Here is an 18,415-nt window from a genome sequence, read left to right as displayed (position 1 = left end):
TGCACACAGTGCATTTCTCTAATGACAAACCCTGACAAAATGATCCATTTCTATTCATGTGGATTTAAAATTTCATTTAAATTACAGAAGGTATGTCTTTGTGGAAACTGTTCTTCTATTTAGGAAAATAGCTCTAGTCTTTTAACTGGTCGTTAGTAGAAGGTTGTTAATGAAAGTATTGCAGATGTTTTATGAATCTGAAAGAAGTTGAATCTCGGTAGATTGGAGTTTTGTTATTTTTTTCCAAAATCGTCGTTTTCACCATCTTTTCAGAATACCTAGTATATACATTTTCAAATGAAAAGGGTCTCAGGTTATCTTAAATAAAAATGCTCTGGTTTTGTGACAGTTTGCAATTTTAATGTTCAGACTTACTTAGACCCAGTTTTGAAGCTCTAAAAGGAGCTCCATTTTGAAGAAATACTATTAAAATTCTGGATGTGTTTGTGCCAAGACATGTATATGGATTGTTTAACTGTGCTGTCATTCTTAATATTCACAGTAAAGTAATTTTTAGAGAAGCTACATTTCAGAGCAACACCTCTAAACACACTGACTGATTAGCTTTTTTATTGACCATTATGGGGGAGATTATTGTAATCTATGGACTGAAATCAGTTTTTTGACCTATGAAGAGCTTCCTAGTTTATATTTATTCCATGACATTTGAGGTAATATAATGGCAATTACCTTTAGCCCTGATTAAGATTGCTCTTTGTGGTAGCACTGGTGGTGGTTGTGTGTTTCTCCCTTCCTCCCTTTCTTTTAATAGATCGGGATCATTTCCAGCTTGGCACCTTGACTCACACACTGAACAGCCGAGCCACCGGCTACCTGGAGCTGTCCGACTGGCCAGAGGTGGCGCCTGACCCCTCCGTCCGAAACGTCGATTCAGCCGAGTCGGTACGTCAGCATCCCTGAGAGGAACTTCACTGGCAGTCTGTGTCAGTATAGAGCATTAGCCTAAAAGACAAGTATTTAAATACCCACCCTGCGTGCTGTACTGAAAAACTTCAATGCGTCAGACCCTGTGATCTTAGGTGGTCTTTTCCAGCTGTGACAATTATGTGTGAACATCAGTGCTGCTTATTTCAGCTTTGAAACAGAACATTTGGAAACCTGCACAATGCTTGCTCTTTTGTTTTCAATGAGGTATAACTAGATCAGCTGTAGGCCACTTCTGCTTCACTGGTGGATTAAATGGGCTTTCTTTCCCTTCCATCTCACTTTTGATTTCATATTATTCTTATATTAGCTGCTGCAGTACGTTAATTGCTGTTAATGATGAGTGTAGCTGGCCTGCCAGGCTAAGTAGTGAGCAGAGGTTTCTTCATGTACAAATCCAGGTCTAAACAGAAAAAAAACCAAGGCAACAGCAGGGGGGGAAAAAAAATTATGTTTCAAAAGGTGAAGTTTGGAATAGATGAGGGTTTATGTTTCAGATCCACTGCAGAGAGTTAGGAAAGTTTCTAGTATTAAAATGTCATCTATTACTGCTCTAGTAATTTTCTGACATTAGAGGGTTGGTCTTCTACCAATAGCTTTTTGTTACTGGACTGTAAACTCTGAGGCAGAGTCATGTTCTGTTACCAGAGTTGTGATTTAGGAGTAAGGTATTAGAGTACTACTAAATGTCAGCAAAAGCTTTTGAACAGTAACAGAAATATAAATGTATCAGAATACAGCTGATAATGCTCCTGGAGGTATGTTGTTGTAACATGCATAGCCAGAAAAGCACATGGTCCTTGTCAGGAGCCAACTTGTACATTAAATCTCACTTGAGTGAATTTCCATGTTAGGTGTTAGACACAGAATAGGTAGAGAATTTTTTTTAAAATATCAATTACTTGTAGAAGCCACTAGAACAAGCATGTCTCTCTGATATTTTTTGCCTACCTTATATACTTTTGAGAAGTATTTGTGCATAAACTTCTGAAAGCCTTTAAGGGGAGAATCTGAAGACAATCAGCTCAAGACAGGGACTATAAATTACACGGTTTGCATGAGAATGTGTGGAAGCACCTTTGTTCATAAAAACAAAAAGCATTGCAGGAAATCAATCACATGGAGTCACATCCATCTACAACACAACAGAAAATAACTCCCTCTAATCATTTGAACCTCGAAACAAACATGAAAATCCTTTCCCCATGTTTCTTTGCAAGTGCTTTCTTGGAGAGCATGTGAGTGACATTAAGTTTGTAGTTCTAATACTACGTGTTCCTACACAGTGTATGTGAGTGAAACTTGAGCTGTTAATCTGGAATCCATGATTAAGTTGTCATTCATATCCAAAAGAATATTGGCTTTTTAAAATGGCAGTTGCTGGGTGGGGCATTACTAAGCTTTAGCATCTTTTGGTGTTTAAGAAGGCAGTGTGTCTCTAGAGCCATGCACCGTTGCAGGTTGGAGCTCTTTCACAAATTAGTCTTCCAGATCAGAGCTGTCACTGAGGCAGACAGGTATCATTCTCTTGAAATAGCCATATACCTATTTGGTTTATTACTGCCTGAGTTTTATTTCTGTTTCTCTAGTAGCGTAGGGGGAAATGGAAAGAAAATATTCTAGCCAAGTTATTGCCATGTTCAAGTGTTCTCCTGGTGGTAAGGAGACCTGATCTACTGGGTCCACATCTGTTTTGCCCTTAAAACTTGTGATAATGAAGATAGTGATTAGCTATATTTACCTTGTTCTTGTCATAAGCTAAACTCAACTGGATCTAGAGGTAAAATTCTCAAACTTCAGAATCTTTTGGCACAGAAATTTATTTATGGTTACTGATGCTTTTAATCTGATATAGCAATTCTTTTTCTCAACTCCCTTATAGACATATTGCATGCAAAACTTTTAGTTCTCCTAATTGTGCAAAGTAAGAGAGGTTTAATAGTTTCTCTTTACTTGCTTAAAAGGTTTTATTTAGAAACTGCCAAATTCTACTGCTGTGAGTGTTTTCCTTTGCTGTGTTGGGTCTGTGTTTTTGTGTTGCGGGTAGTAAAACTAAGGTTAAGTTGAAATTGATTTACAGGCAAAGGAATGGACTGGAATTTTAGGTAAGACAAAGGAGAAACCTACAGAAAAGTTCTACTCTGAGTCAGAAGAGGAAGAAGATGAATCTGCTAGTACCAGTGCATCAGGTATGTGTTTGGAAAGCAGTTTATTTCTTCATTGCCTGGAGAACTGTATCTTCAGAACTGGCCACTATTTAAAAAAAATCTGTAAAATAAATACAAAAAGAAAAACGTAAGATCTACTTATATGATCTGGAAAGGGGGAAAATTTCACATTGACTGTAGCTGTGCAGTGGCTGATAATTTAACAGATATGGCTTTTGTGTTTATTGACTTAGTTAGTCCTAGTTAGTTAAAAAAGCTGGCAAGCTGTTTTCATGCTGGTTTGAGTCTAGAAAGAGTAGTGAGAGTTTGTAACTCAAAAGTAAAGGCACCTAACATTTGCAGGAAGACTGCATGTATACTTGGTTGTTGGGAACCATAAGTCTTGAATGTAGTTTGGTGTTCATTGCTGCTGAAGTACTATTTTGATAGTGTGTGCTGCTGTGTTAATAAACAGCTGAACTTGTTTAACTGTGTAGTCTTCCATAGGGTTAATTCAGTAAACTGTGTTACAGTATTGCTCTCAAGTTCTGCGCAACATTTTTTACTGATTACAACAGGAGTGATGATGAAGAAGATAACTATAAAGCTGCCTATAAAATTGAGTGAGCAAAGATGTCCTGGTTTGGGACAGGACAACCTTTTGTCCTGGTTAAACCATGACAAAAGATTATTTTGACCAGTCTCACACTTAATTCCAGATAAACTGTGCCCAGGGAAGGCAGTTTCTGGTAGATGTTAATATCATTCAGATATAGTGAAGGACATGCTCCTTCAGGTCCAGTCTTTAAACACAGAAAATGTTTAACATTTGAGACTTGAAACTTGAAATATCAGCACCTATGTGAATGGAAGAAGAGCACCTTAAAATCTGAATGTAGAGCTTCTTCTCTCTCACACCTAAACCGAGGAAGTATGCGGAAGTGCTTAGGGGTTTTATTACTGAAATTAATGACCTCTGAAGCAAGAAACAAATATATGCAGTTTAGATATATGAATATTTGGTAACTTGTTTTATTTAAAAAGATTTCTTAAAATATTAATAATGTAAGATATTTAGAAGGAAAAAGAGACTTGTTTTTATTTCAGAGAGCAAGTCTAGCAGTGAAAGTGAGAAGGAAGATAAGGAGGAACACAGCAGTGAAGAGAGTAGTGGGAATTCTTCTTCCAGTGAAGAATCATGTGACACTGAATCAGACAGCAAAGAAAGTACTGCAAAGAAAACATCTAGAGCTACTGATGAAAGGTAGATATAGATTTGTATAGCTTTGATTTTTTTTTTTTTTTTTTTTTGTGCTGGTAGCTGCTATAGCCCTCTTATGGCAAATATTCTACTATTTCTTTAATTATGGTTTTTTTGGAGGTGTATTGGCTAAGGCGTTATGTCTCCTGTTTCAGTGTATGCAAGTAATAATCATTGTATGAACTGGGTTCATATTTTCATTAATCAGACGACTCATGTTTAGAATTAATTTCTGACTTTAGTAAAATCTTGGGTGGTTTTTTGAAAATTGATGTAACCTTGGGAGGCTGAATAAGCGATCAAACAGTTGTGTGAAACACTTAATTACCTTTTCCAGCAATTTTGCTGAGAGCTAAAATTAAGTCCTTCAACACTTTGCCATTATGTAACTAAGACAATTGATTTTTCTAAATAATGTTATATTAAAAAGATTATGATCCAAATATTAGAGGCAAGGGCTGTGAAGAGAGACGATCATAAGATATTTAAGTGTTAGTGCTTTTTAAGATTGCCCATTATCAACAGCATTATCATGTATTAAAGTATCATTAAAATTTTGAGTAATTGGGGCTAATACCTTGGATTGTATGAATCTGTTTCTTCCAGTACTGTCAGCAAGTGGCCTCTGCAGACATGATCACCCTTTACTCTGTAGTCTGCTGCCAGCTCACTTGATGAGTTTGCAGCTCAGCTCAGTCGTGGCTGACAGCGCTGATTGGGGCGCACTACGCACTCTGCTCCTTTTATTACAGACAGTAATTAAAGCAGCTCGCCTTGCCACTTCCATAACAAACACAGCATAATGCCCTAATTATGACTTTATTAATTTAAGTCAGGATTTAATGATTTTAAAAGTGATTTATATTGGTTTTCCTGTTCAGAACAAATGAAATCTGTAGGTTAAATTAATACAGGCTTTTCATCATCGCAAAGTTAAAAAGCTAGTTACCAGTAAATTCTTTTCATTAGAATAACATCTGAAATTTTAAGCAGTAAAGTAAACAATGATTACCCATCAAAACTGACTGTACAATAAAATACAATATAATGTACAATAAAGTAACATCTCTAGACTTCAAATCTAGCTTTAAAGATAAATTAAAACGCTGAAGAACAGCTTACTTTGTTTGTATAATGGGTTCACCGGACCTTATTCATTGATTTAGCTAAAGCTTCTCTTCAATAGCAAGGAAGAAAGTGTAGATAATTTCATCAGTACCTGTGTTATACATTGTGAGGAAGAAAAGTAAAACAGTATATGCTAGTAATTTTTTACATTTAGCCTGTTGACCTCAAAAAAGTTTTCGAAGGTTGTCATATTGAAATATAGTTGTGAAAATACCTATTTTTTTCACCATGATTTTGACAATCAGGCTATATTAGGCTTACTTTGTGAAGTGTTGGCTTGTTTCATTTTTAGCTTTGCAAGCTTCAAGTTTACTGCTTTCAGAAAAAAATGCCTTTCACTACAATTCTGGGGGTTGACTTCAATTTCAGTTACATGAGTAGACATTATTAGCATAGCTTAAATGTTAATATGGATTTTTAATAATTTCGATTAAATTTGATTTCGGCAATTCAGTCCTAGGAAGTTCTTGGGAGATGAAAGGTATTGCTCTGTTTTCCTTCATGAATTTTCAGTTCTTCTTTGTATTTTTCCCTTCTAAAAACATTGCAGTCTCAAACAGTAGTGAAGCATAGTGCCTTCTTTTGTACTATTGCAGAAACTTAAAACAACATGATTCCAATCCAAAGAGACTCTTAATGAATGGTCTGGATTTGTTTAAACATTGTCGACCTTGTTACCCTTCGGGCACTTCAGTAACCAATTTATTGTCTTGGGGAGGAAACTGAATGGGGTGGTATGTGAAACGCATGTCTGGAAGTATAGAATGGTTGCCTGCAGATCCAAGAACAGAGGTTTTCTTTCTATATGCAATACTTATTTACCTCCATGGTAACTATTAGAAAACAATTAGAATTTGCTGCAGTATTTCTAGGTAGTAACTCTCCCCAAGGCAAAAGAGTAATTTACTAAATGGTAGTCTTAGTATTATTAGAAGCTAACAAGGAAGATTTTAATAATGCTTATTAACTGTTGGCACAGAGCAACATAATCCTGCATTGCCATGGTGAATGAATCTTTGAAAAAGTGTCTCTGAAACCTATTAGCTATAAAGTACTCAATATGACCAAAGGTGCCATAATGTAATATCTCTTCTGTATAATCTCTACAATGGATTGAAATATTTGTAGATATTAGAGGTCGTAGTTCTATGTGGTTTGATTTAAAAGAATTAATGAAGGAATAAATTGAATGCATTGATTGTATTTTTGAAGCAGTGTTACCTAGCAAAAATATCTTATAACCCCATTGAGATTCTGTTAATCGTAGGTGGAATATCCTGAAAATATCTTTACATAAAAAGATGTCTTCTCTTCTTTCTGAAATGTCACAAGCTTGATTCATGGAAATAATGTATTTAATAAGTTCCCAAATTTTTTTGGCTGTTTTAGGTTGTATGTGATTATTTACTGTGTTACCATGATACCATAAATGTGTGTACTCTTAAATAAGATACTACTTCTGCCATCTTAGCTGAGTTTTTTTATCATGAAGAAATGATGCCTTGAAACTAATTTAATGAAACTTTAGGCAATACCCTAAGTCATCATTTCAAGTAGATTCCTTTGGTGGTTTTACATGTCTCTTAAGTTGTTTTTTTTTTTTCAATATGTAGTGATTCAGAGGACATTAAAAAGAAAGTGAAGGGGATTTCCAAAAAGAGAAGCACATCCAGTTCATCTGATACTGAGTCTGCTTCATCAGAAGAAAGTTCTTCAGACTCCAAATCAGAATCAGACTCTGAAAATGACTCTGAAAAGTCTGGAAAATCTAGAAATGCTACTTCTAGTAAGGTAATACACTGTTTTTAAAACCTAAAAAATTTGAAAACAATGCATCTAATCATCTATATGTGTTCTTTCTACAGAAATGGAGGTGTATAGCGATTTTATGGATATATAAAAATAAAAAATTTCTGAAAAAATTTTTGGACCACTCATAAAAAGGCTAATCCCAAGTAGTTTCATAGTTTAAACAAGTAAGAATATTTTATAATGAAAAACATACCTTTTTTAATTCTATGATATTTTTATTCCAGACAGATGAAGAATAGCAGTGAGTACTTTTTTTTTTTTTAATATTCCTGTTGAACTGGTGGAAGCATACTACATAGGTAGTTCACAAAAACGATGTCCTAATTTGGGATGTTTATTATATTTAAAATGCATTCTTAAGTATAACTAATTTAGGACCTGACTCTGACAGGAAACAAACCCAAGAAGCAAATGTCAGTACATTTCTTCTTAAAGAGTTTGAAGACATTCTACTGGAACCACTAGCTTTGTTTTTATATTTCTTGGTAAAGTTGAGAATAGTGCAGTTCATGCATCCATAATTGAGGTGTATAGAGAGTAGTAGAATTAATATTCTTAATGTGTAATTTTCTTTTTATTGCTCTCTGTGTTTGATAGGGATAAATCTTATAAAGGGTTCCATTATAGTAGCTTTCTTAAAATGTTATGAAATGTTTAAAATACATCTTCTTAACATTGGATTGGGAAATGTGTAAAGATGCAAAAGTGTTCAACAGAGCCAGGTCTGTGTCAGCTAAGTTAAAATAAATAAAGAGGTTAAAGTTCATTAAACTCAAGCTGACATTATAGAGCTAAAGCTAATAGCATGAATTGGTGTCTGGTTTTCTACCTACTTTTAATTTAAAAAGAAATAACTGGTAGAAAAGACTTTCTGAAACATATTTTTCTGTTTTCAAGTATTTCCTGTGCATTTCTTTCTAGATATTTTATAAAAATACGAAGGGTAGAATTACAGCTCAGAAGTTGCCATTTTAATACTGATAAGTGGTTTTGAAAATTAAGTGATACTCTGATGCATTTTAAAATAAGCCAAGACACTTAGATTAGGACTCCTGTATGGCTTGCTGAAGAGTCAAACCAGGCATAATACACGGTCTTTGTTTTGCAACTTGATAGGTCTGCCAAGGAACTCTGACCTAAGCTTAAATTTTTAATCTATGCCCTTCTTCTACCAAATAGAACATAAGATTAGGTAAGACTGTAGTATTTGACAAATGGAAGTGTCCTTCTGTGTTTTGATCATTGTTTCCTGCCCAAATACCACCGTGGGTAAAGTGTCTGTGTCAAAGTTTTTTCTCATAGAGAAGCCAAACTGGATCTTGGCAAAAAATTGTAGCACAACAAATGTAACTTAAATCTTCTCAGAACAAGCTTCTTTTGATGCTAGATGGGACACAAAATAATTCTAACAGTTTGCAGCTTCTCATTTTAGCACAGTAATTTTTCACCAGAAGAGTACCATAGGTACTCTGACTTGCTCAGTTCTGAGAAGCCACTGCAAAACCATATATGAATGTTAATATCTTTTCTCTGATGCATTAGTCCATTATTATCAGGATTTGAGCACCATTGTTCATTATTTCCTTCACTAGTTGTCTGAAGTGTTCTGGTTCTTTCACAGGATATACGAGGAATGCAAAGTGTAGCTAACTGATGATAACCTAGATAAATCCTTCCAAACTAGAAAGAAAAGTACTTGTTAACAAACTTTATAATAAAGAACATTATAGATAAAATCTTGTATAGAACCCTTGTTTCAAGGTACATTTTACAGGAAACACTCATGGTTTTTTTAGGCAGGTGGTTTCAGCCAGGCACTCAGAAATATATGCTTTTATTCTGATAGATTTTTAGTGGGCAAGTTATTGCTTATATCATTCTGCTACAAGGTATTCTTAATTTGGTCAGCATGTATGGGGAAAAGATTCATTAGGATTTCCTTTCCTTTTAAATATAACTGAAAAGATTTTCTGAAATACATACTGATAAGTAGTTAGTAGGCTCTATTTTTATAGTTTCTCAGTTCGCCACCCATTATGAACTGCGTTATATAGCTGATGCTCTATGTGGTGCTTACAATTCTGTATGCTTAGTTGGGTAACGTTGCCATGTTCAGCAGAATTTTTGTAATAAAAAAGGTTCAATTATGGTCATATGGGAGCTTAATTTGTGCATACTCCCATGTTTATGAGCATTAAAATAGGGTACAAAAACTTCAGATTGTTTTTCCTGAATATATTACTAATGCTTTAATTTTTTTTTCTCTTCAGTAGTAATTTTGAAAAAGCTGTTGTGTTCACTGCAATTGAGCTGCAGTGAATAGGAGAGTCTCTCTCTTGTACTGCAGTGTTTTATATGCTTTTGAAAGATGGATAGTTTGAGATGTTCAGTTACATATTATACTGTAAGCATAAATACTGTAAAGCTAAAATGTAGATTTGAGGATGATGCATAAATAGGTGTCTCTACAGTAGAATTTAAAACTAGCTACTGCTGACCTCCTTATACAAGTATAATGTAGTCACTCAGCTGTTAAAAACCTGATCCACTATTTAAAAAATATACAAAAACAAATTGTCTATCTTTCTGCCTGATCTCTTTTCAAGTGCTAACACAATGGAAACAGTGGGTGATCTGTCAATGCATTTGGATTGTCAATGATGGTTTTGTATAAATACTGGGAGGATTAGAAATAAAATTCACACAGCAAAATATGATTTCATCTGCCTTTTCTCAGCAGCTCCATGGCTCATGCTGCGGTGTGAAATTCTCATTTTACACACTTTGCAGGCGGAGCACATGAATTATGCATTGAGCAAGAGAAATCTCCTGCTTCAAGTCCTATATGCATTTACCACATTCTATCTCTATTACCGAGATGAATTGCAAATGGAGAAATGTTTGATGGAATATAGCTTAACTTCTTTGTTTAGTATTCTGCTTTTCCCATAGCGGGCTTCCTTGGTAGGAAATGGTATGGGTTGTATTGTGGACTTAGTTTTGAGAAAAAGATATGTTATAAATAGATGTTATAGATGTTATAGAGAAATAACAGACAAGTCAGAGCCTCTTTCATTGTCCTGATTTGGAATGCAAAGCTTTTCTCATTCAACAGAAAAGCCTGCAGGTGGTGTTTGTTGCAGTCATTGGCTATTTATTATTACTAGAAAGCCAATCAGTTTTCTTTTCTAGAAAAGCAAATTAAATAATTATGTTTGTAATAAGCAAGACATAAGAAATGTGAGGATATTTCTTCAGTGGTCTCTACAGAATTGTGCACAATCAATATACGTATCCATATATAAAAGTAAACATGTAGCTATTAAAAAAATGTGTTTATATAGCATACATGCACACACATATAAGTAGCTGAGCATTTACTTAAGCTTGACACACTTGACTGAAGTAGGAATTGGGACATAATCATACTTCCAGTTAGCTTCTGATTTTACACTTCCCAGATAGCAGGGTTGACTTTTGGTTTTTCATTTGTGGGTCTTAGTTTGTTTTACAGTAAAGTGATGTACTTAAGTACAATATTCTCATAAAGTATGCAGTGAAACTTTTTCTTACCAGGCATTACCTTGATGTAATCAGTCTGTACTACTGCCTTAATTCAGAACCATTTTATTTTATTTTGAAGCATGTGAAATACATTCTCTTGAAGGATTTTTTTCCCTGTTCTAAAAGATGAATTACATCATAGATTCAAAATAGTACAGAAATGCATTTTGTCATATAAAATACATATCAAGCGTTGTGATATGCACTTAGTAAGTACTTTAGAATGGCAAAGTAAATAACAGAACAAACAAACTGAGGCATACTGTTGGTAGGTAATATTTGTGATAAAGAATGTCCTTGCTTAATTGATTAACAGTAAGAGGAAATCTTGGCTCTGACTCCTAATTTTTTAAAACATCTTGACCTAGTGATCTTGCCATTAGCAGAAGTGAAGCATATTCAAAATTCTCACCCTTGTGCTATAGCCTTTCATATAGCTATGTAGATGGGACACTTTTTGTAGACTTTAATTGACTGCAGAATAAAAAGGAATGGTGAAATCCCATTGCTACTGGAATAATTAGCAAATATAGAACTGCAGTTCAGAGTAACCTTTGAACCTTAATCATAGTTGAAGACAGAACTGTATCTTACAGAAGAGTGTGGATAGGGAGTAAGAGAGTTTGGAAATTATGATTTATCAAAATATATATTTGCATTTTGTTACAGCCATGCTGTATTTTACTATGCTCCAGTATCTGAAAAGCATATAGTTTACCAAAAAAACCTGTGACACACAGTTTATAGCAAAACTGTTTTGTAGATAGCAGCTAATCCACTAAATATTCACCTAGCGGTCCTATGAAATTACCTGGAATTCATTATAAGAATTTTTCATGAATTTGTCTCTCTTACAGTTCATAGATATGAGTTATTCAAATAGAACCTGTAGTTTATGAATTATGCTATTTATCCCTATTTCCCAGAATTAAAAAACCCCAAACAAACAGCAGAAATAAGCTTAATGCCAGTAATCACTCTTGAAGAAAAAAAATGAAGTCTGGTAACTGTGACCAGAATGGGACTCAGGAGCACAGGTTCTGCAGCAGAATCCCTCGCTAATTCTGGACAAGGCATATAAGGAATGGAAGAACATTAGCAGCATTTTAAAGATATTTTATAATATTTCTTTTGTCCAGTGGATTTTTGTGTTTAAAATAAATAAGCAATAGTAGAATAATCAAATACCATAGTGGTAAGGACTGTTGCATTTTCATGTTGATTTAAAAATCATTCTTAAAATAGTGGCTTCCGTTCTTCTCCATCCACAGAATTCTTCTCTTCACAGAATATCTAAAGCACATCTGTAATGGTCACATCAGTGACTACTGTCTATTTAAGCCAGGGTTTTACTGGAAGAAAATGGTGAGCCATGTCATTTTGGCTCAGGTCAAGGCTGGTAGTCATTAGCATCAGCACCTTCAAATAGCAAGACCATTAGCTAGTTTCTTCCATGTCCCTTGGAGGGAACCATGGCATTTCTCTCAAAATTGGAAAAGAGCCCTACAAAAAGACCTCGACATTATTTTTAGTTTGCAACGTACCATAAGGATGAGAGACAAGAGGAAAAGGAATGCACCTTCTGAAAAGGGGTAATTCTCTTCAGTGGTGATACTCAAAGAAAGTGATTCTAGCTGCTGAGTATCTGAGACGACTTAAAGCTCTTGTAGGAGTTTGTATCCTAAGTGCCTGAAGAGGCTGTGTCAACTTGCAAGTAATACTCAAGAAATGGAGGCCCAGGTGGGAATAATGATTTTAGCTGATATATTTAGACCAGTTCCTTTATTAGTAAAGGTAAAAGAAGAAAATATGAATATGCATTTGTCTGACGCATGCTATTGAAGAGGTAGAAGTGTCTGTTCTGTACCAAAAGTTTTCTTTGAGTAGTAACTATTATTAATATTAAACAAAAACATAGGTTTCAGAGAAGTAAATGGAACTCCAATGTGGCTTATTTTCAGCTTACCTCTGCAGATAACTCTTTTTCATTTCACTACATGAATTCTCTGAGTGCCATGCTCTCTTTTGCTTTTACAGCAGAGAAAATACACTTTCCCTGATGAAAGTATTAAAGACCTTTCTTTTGCTAATATGATAATAGATGAAATATTAATGTATTTTGACAGACAGAAGAAAAAACTGTAGAAGATAGAAAAGCTCCAAAGAAAGAGGATGTGTTTCTTCTAGATTTAGATGACTGTAAGTATATTGATTGAAACCTCATTTTTCCCATGGTATAAAGTCCATTTAGTTAATTAAATGAATTCTAAATGCTTGAAACTTTGGTTTTGTGCATTTATCATACCAGCCTCCTGACATAAAAAAGATTGCTTAGGCTATGAACTTATTTTAAAGCATAATTGTAATAATATTTGATTTTGTAAGTTTTAGATCTGAGAAATAGTTTCACAATTTAGAACACATCGGTACGCAAACCATTTATTTTGAGAGTTTTCTTGCAAGGCTGGATTAGCTTCTTGTTTAAGTGGGCTTATTTTCTCAATTGCCAATGGATTTTGCTTGTACAACATTAGTACAACCTAAGAACTGATTGTGTTGCTAAAATAAGATTTAAAAAAATAATTTTTGAAAAACACATTAAAATGCAATTTTGGATGGGTAAGATAAACCTGGTACTGTTTTTTTGCCTATGCTTTGTAATGCCATTTTGCAAGTTTACTTCCAGAGGTGCAACACATTAGAATGGCATTAATATGTGTTTTGCATGTAACTTGTAAATCAAAGCATGCTGTATACAACAGAGGAAAATATGGTAAAGGAGGAAAAATACTCTTAAAGTAAACTTAGTTAACTCAGTCTATACAGGCATCAGTTTTATTTATATTTTCAATTTTTAGTTTGAATATTGGGGACTGAAAAAATAATACTCTATTATTAAAAAGCATGTATACAAGAATGAAATGATTAGATGAAGACATAAAACCTTTTTACACCTAATGGAAATAGCTCACTGTCCTTCCCAGTATTTTTAAAATTTTGTGGTTTTTAAGCCAATCATTAGTTGCCTTTTTGCTTACAGTCTGTCCGGTGACAACTCCTGCAGCAGTTCCTACACCTGCTGTTTTGTCCCCAAGTTTAACAGCAGACCTAGAAGGATTAAGCCTATTGAGTTCATCAGTCATTGACGTAAGTAGTGTTTAAAAAGTGGGCTGATGTGTCTGAGTGTGGGTGTCCTAATTTAAGCATTTTTCATCCTTGTGAGACAGTCACTCAACTGCTTTTTGTAAAGTACTTTCTCTTGTAATAGTCTTGGATGAAATTCTGGCTACATGCAAGTCTGGCAACTTTTCTTGATCTGTAATTATAATGTTCTGAAATGTGGGGGAAAGTATGAATATTCCATCTCTTTCAGTCCGCCTTTTTCTTTGCCTCAGGGAAGCTTTAGGTCACAACTTAAGTATACAAACTATACCAGTCTTTCAAATCATCTAGTTTCTACACTATCAAATGATAAGAAGATTGCATACTTGTTAATCCTCAGCCTGTTTGATTACCGTACATTCCTCCAATTATGACATTTTGCAACTTGAAAGTAATTTACATGAGTACCCAAAGCATAACTGGTGGCTGCAAGTAAAAATGGTACAGATTTCAATCAGTGGTGTATCAGTATGTGTCATAATTCATACATTCAGTGCTTTCTGCTTTTCAGCACTTTCCATCAGGGAATCTCAAAACTATAAGTATAATTAAGGTTAGCAAAGTCATGGAGCTAGAGAGCATTCCATTGCTGGGGGAAAGGATAGTAGTTAGTGTTCTTTTTTTGGTTGATTTGTTTGGGGTTTTTTAGTAATTTTAAATGCCCAAGCAAAATTTGCAGTTTAATAAAGAATTCCTGTAGTACATTGTAGAATACTTACCGTTGTGAAAGTGAATGGGAATGACCAGAAAAATACCATGAGCACAGGAATTTTTTAGCTTAGCCTTTTTTCCAGTGAGGCTGGTATGTATAACCTACATTGCAACTTTAATAGTTGCTGGTACTTTGTGCTGGTTTTGGGAGCACAGTACATTTGCAGAATGAAAGACTTATTACTTAAAAAAAGTGCATGAATGATTTAACTCAAGAAATAAAAGATCTTAGTTGATGATTCGGTTTCATGTTTGCAGACTATAAAGTTTGCTGTTGAAAAGGAAGATTTTCAGACAATGTGTTAGTTGTTAGCCTTATGTAGGACAATTGTGATTGCAATTTAAATGTCAAGCAGAGCAGTAACAGTCTGGGGACATGCAGTCAGTTTACCTGATACATGTAAGTTCACCTGTCACACAATTCGAAAAAGGCAGTTCTCCATGCAGTTTTGCTAATGCAATGATAGGTCACCAGCCCAAGTTTAACTGCAGCTGTGTTGTTATTCCTGTGATTTCAGTTCCAGAATCACTTCTTTTCCATCCAGTATGGCTTTGACAGCTCAAAAGCACAGGCAATCATCAGTTTTCCTGGCTCTGGGCTAGCTTAAGAATAACTGTGGTTTCTATGCTTTACTTCAGAATTATAATTTTTGAGGGTAAGTTAAAGATAGCAATCAGTAATGTTGGATGCTTGAGAAGACCCCCTGCTTGCCAATGTCTTTAGTCCTTTCATCATCTACAGTACATGAACACATGTTCCACTCACATTCATGCTTGCTTTCCTCATGATTGCCACTATTCGTTTGCTAAATTGCTTGTCCCCATTCTTCAGAAGGTAGCTGCTATGAAATAGAGCTGTAGAGAAAGACAAAGGAGTAGACTGAAAGAGCTGGAAGTTGTAGGCTGAGCAGCAGATGCAGTTCTGCATGAGAGAGTCAATGCTGCAAAAGGCCTTGGTACTGCTGAGTTCCTGGTAAAACATGTAATTAGTAGAGAAGCTGGAATATTTCCTCATGCCCTCTGCTCTACAAGCAACCCAAATCCTGTAAGAACTAATACCTGCTGCCTGGATGGTGATTGCATGTTTTGAGCTGCATTCTGTTTTCAGCTCTAAGCTCAACTCCTACTGCCATTCATAATAACAGCAGATATACGAGGTCCTTTTCTGAGTTTTGTGCACCAGGAAGCAACAAAAATTAAATGGTTAAGAACTGTTCTTTGAAATGTTATCCAGATATTTTAAAAAGTCTTGCATGCAGGTGGTTAAATAACTATTGCCACATGTTGTTCAGCATCATTGGGTAAATTTCTAAAAATGAAAAGATAAGAACAGCTTTTAATACTTCATGTGGGAATGTCCCTCTTAAAATACTATTTTTAATTTAATCTATGATTAATTCTAAAAATAAGGAGGATAGTTGTCATATGTAGAAAACTTTTTCTTCCTTCAATAGGAGAGAAAATTAATTTAACTGCAGGGCACATGCCAAACTAACAGTGAGAAATTAATTTATTACTACGCATGGAGTAAAAATAGATAAGTACAGTATATGACCCTAGTATCAAAGAATCGTAGCAGCCACTTACCTTGGAATATGCCAGGTAGTCTATTACTCAAATCACGTGGCACTCTACTTGGATACAGCTTTTAGAAAACTTGCAGTTCCAGATGGATAGCTTCTGAACATTATAGGAAGCATAAATACAAGAATAGTTTTACAGTAATGGTATGGGTCTCTTTAAACCTACAAATCCAAAGTATCCTTGAAGAGAAACTGCAGTGCACAACCTGATGCTTTGTCCTACAGCTCATTTGTTTTTATGATTCATGTTTACATATACCAAGTTTTCCCATCGTATGAATGCACACATGCATATTATGGTTTGCTTCAGGAAAAACAAAATTGTGTGTATTTTACCAATAGCTTATTCCAACTGGATGCAAAAAATAGTAAATCCGCATACAAGCTTCCGACCTGGTACATTTGCCCATCTTCACATGGCTCAACCAAACCAGGTAACTGAGGTCATCCCAGTCAACGTGGGGGCTTTTTGGAGTCTGCACAACAGAGAAGTCAGACTTAAGTGCATGGGGACTCAACATTTGGAACTGATGGAGTTTTAGGTGGATACATTTGCAGGCTTGAAAGATACTTGAAGATGCAGTGCCAATGAAAAATTAGAAGAGAAAGCTGAAAGCTGTCAGTATAAAGTGGTTATCTGAAAACATTGGAAATGGGTGTTGTCCACTAAAGGGAGATCATAGAGAAGGGGGAACTGAAAGCAAAACGCAGGAATGACATGCAGACAGGGAAGGTTATAATCTGCTTTAGGAAATTATATTTTGAACAGGAATGGTGATAGAAGGACGAGAAGAGAAGCTGAAGAGGGAAGCAATCATCTGTTCCTACCCATCACACAGTAGCTGAGAAAAAATCTTAAAGCACCTGTTCTTTTCTCATTAGGATTTTAGATGGTAAAAATGTTCAAGCAGCTGATCCTCCAAATGTGAAGAGTCCTGAATACTGAATATGCTGCATATGATAACTGCAGTGGTAAAAATAACACATAGTTTTAAAAATAAAATTAATGAGAAAAAATTTTTTGCTTTGGTAGCAAGAAATTTGTTGTGATTCAGAACAGTGTTAGTACATGGGAGAATCGACAACTGTATATGAGCTCTGATAGCAGTAGCATTTGCGTGGGGAAAAAGTGTTTTGAAACATGGGCTGAGAGGAGTAGGATTTCAGGGAAGGAGGTTGTTTACCCTTTACAAACAGATGATAATTTGGGGGAAAAATCATGACAGTTCATGACAAAAGCACCTATCAAAAGAGATAAAATCTCATTTTGTATTGAGGAAGTACTTATAAAAATATTTAATGAAAAAAATTTAGTATTGCAGTAAGTTATTTTGCACATTGAATTATGTTGTAATTGTGGAATTGGTACTGCTTTACTTACTAAGGTTTTATTCAGAATAATCAGTTTATTCTCTTTAGTCATTCCTTTTAGTCATTCCTTTCTTTAGTCATTCTCTTTAGTCATTCCTACGCTATTTTTTAATTGATTCCTACTACTAAAAGTTCCACAGAAACTGTTTAGGATGGGAGGAGTAAATCATCTTGTTTTCTGTCTTAAATCTTGCACAGAACTTTTGACTGAGATCCACTTTGAGAACTTCTTCAGAGTGGTGATGCATAGAGCAGAAATAATAGCTTTTGACAAAAGTCAAGGTCGAGCTGCAGACCTGTCAAACCAGGTGATAAATACATTTAATTTCAAATTGAGCACAGCTACAGAATTCCTTGAGAAACAGTAAACATGAACTCCCTCAATATTCAGCTAGAGGATTTTTCAGAATAGGAAGACACCTTAGATGGCATAATTTTGAAGCTGACATGGTCTTTACAGTCAAAAACTTTCTTAATATTTAGGTTGCTTTGTCTGTGTAGGGTATTTCTAATTCCACAGTAGTAAGTGTTATGACTTTCTCTGAAGTATGCTTTTTTCCTTTGTGAAGGATCTCTTCTTGGAAGTGCCAGGAACATAAGGATTGCAATAATGGATTATATCATGGCTCTACTATTGTATGAAGCTTGTAGCAAAGATTTGCGGGGTGCTTAAGAATTGTGGAGAAATGAACAGTAATTCTTCCAAAAGTTATTTATGTGTACTCAACTTC

General features: G+C 34.9%; 1 protein-coding gene across 4 annotated transcripts in view; it reads left to right on the top strand.

Annotated features, from left to right (window-relative positions):
• Positions 1–18,415, top strand: part of AP3B1 (adaptor related protein complex 3 subunit beta 1) — a 156,648-nt gene that overhangs the window by 94,500 nt on the left and 43,733 nt on the right. For all 4 annotated transcript variants that reach the window (XR_011723146.1, XM_071729834.1, XM_071729836.1 and 1 more), the window contains 6 exons: positions 773–903; positions 3,026–3,134; positions 4,200–4,356; positions 7,095–7,272; positions 12,984–13,056; positions 13,898–14,004. Coding sequence is in view for 3 of the 4 variants with exons in the window: in XM_071729834.1 (XP_071585935.1) it covers positions 773–903; positions 3,026–3,134; positions 4,200–4,356; positions 7,095–7,272; positions 12,984–13,056; positions 13,898–14,004 (755 nt within the window). In the remaining variant the exon portion in view is untranslated. The remainder of the gene's footprint in view (positions 1–772; positions 904–3,025; positions 3,135–4,199; positions 4,357–7,094; positions 7,273–12,983; positions 13,057–13,897; positions 14,005–18,415) is intronic.

The sequence above is a fragment of the Heliangelus exortis genome, chromosome Z, assembly GCF_036169615.1.
Source record: "Heliangelus exortis chromosome Z, bHelExo1.hap1, whole genome shotgun sequence".
NCBI lineage: Eukaryota > Metazoa > Chordata > Aves > Apodiformes > Trochilidae > Heliangelus > Heliangelus exortis.
Note: the sequence above shows the minus strand (reverse complement) of the source record. Positions and strands in the feature narration are given on the sequence as shown.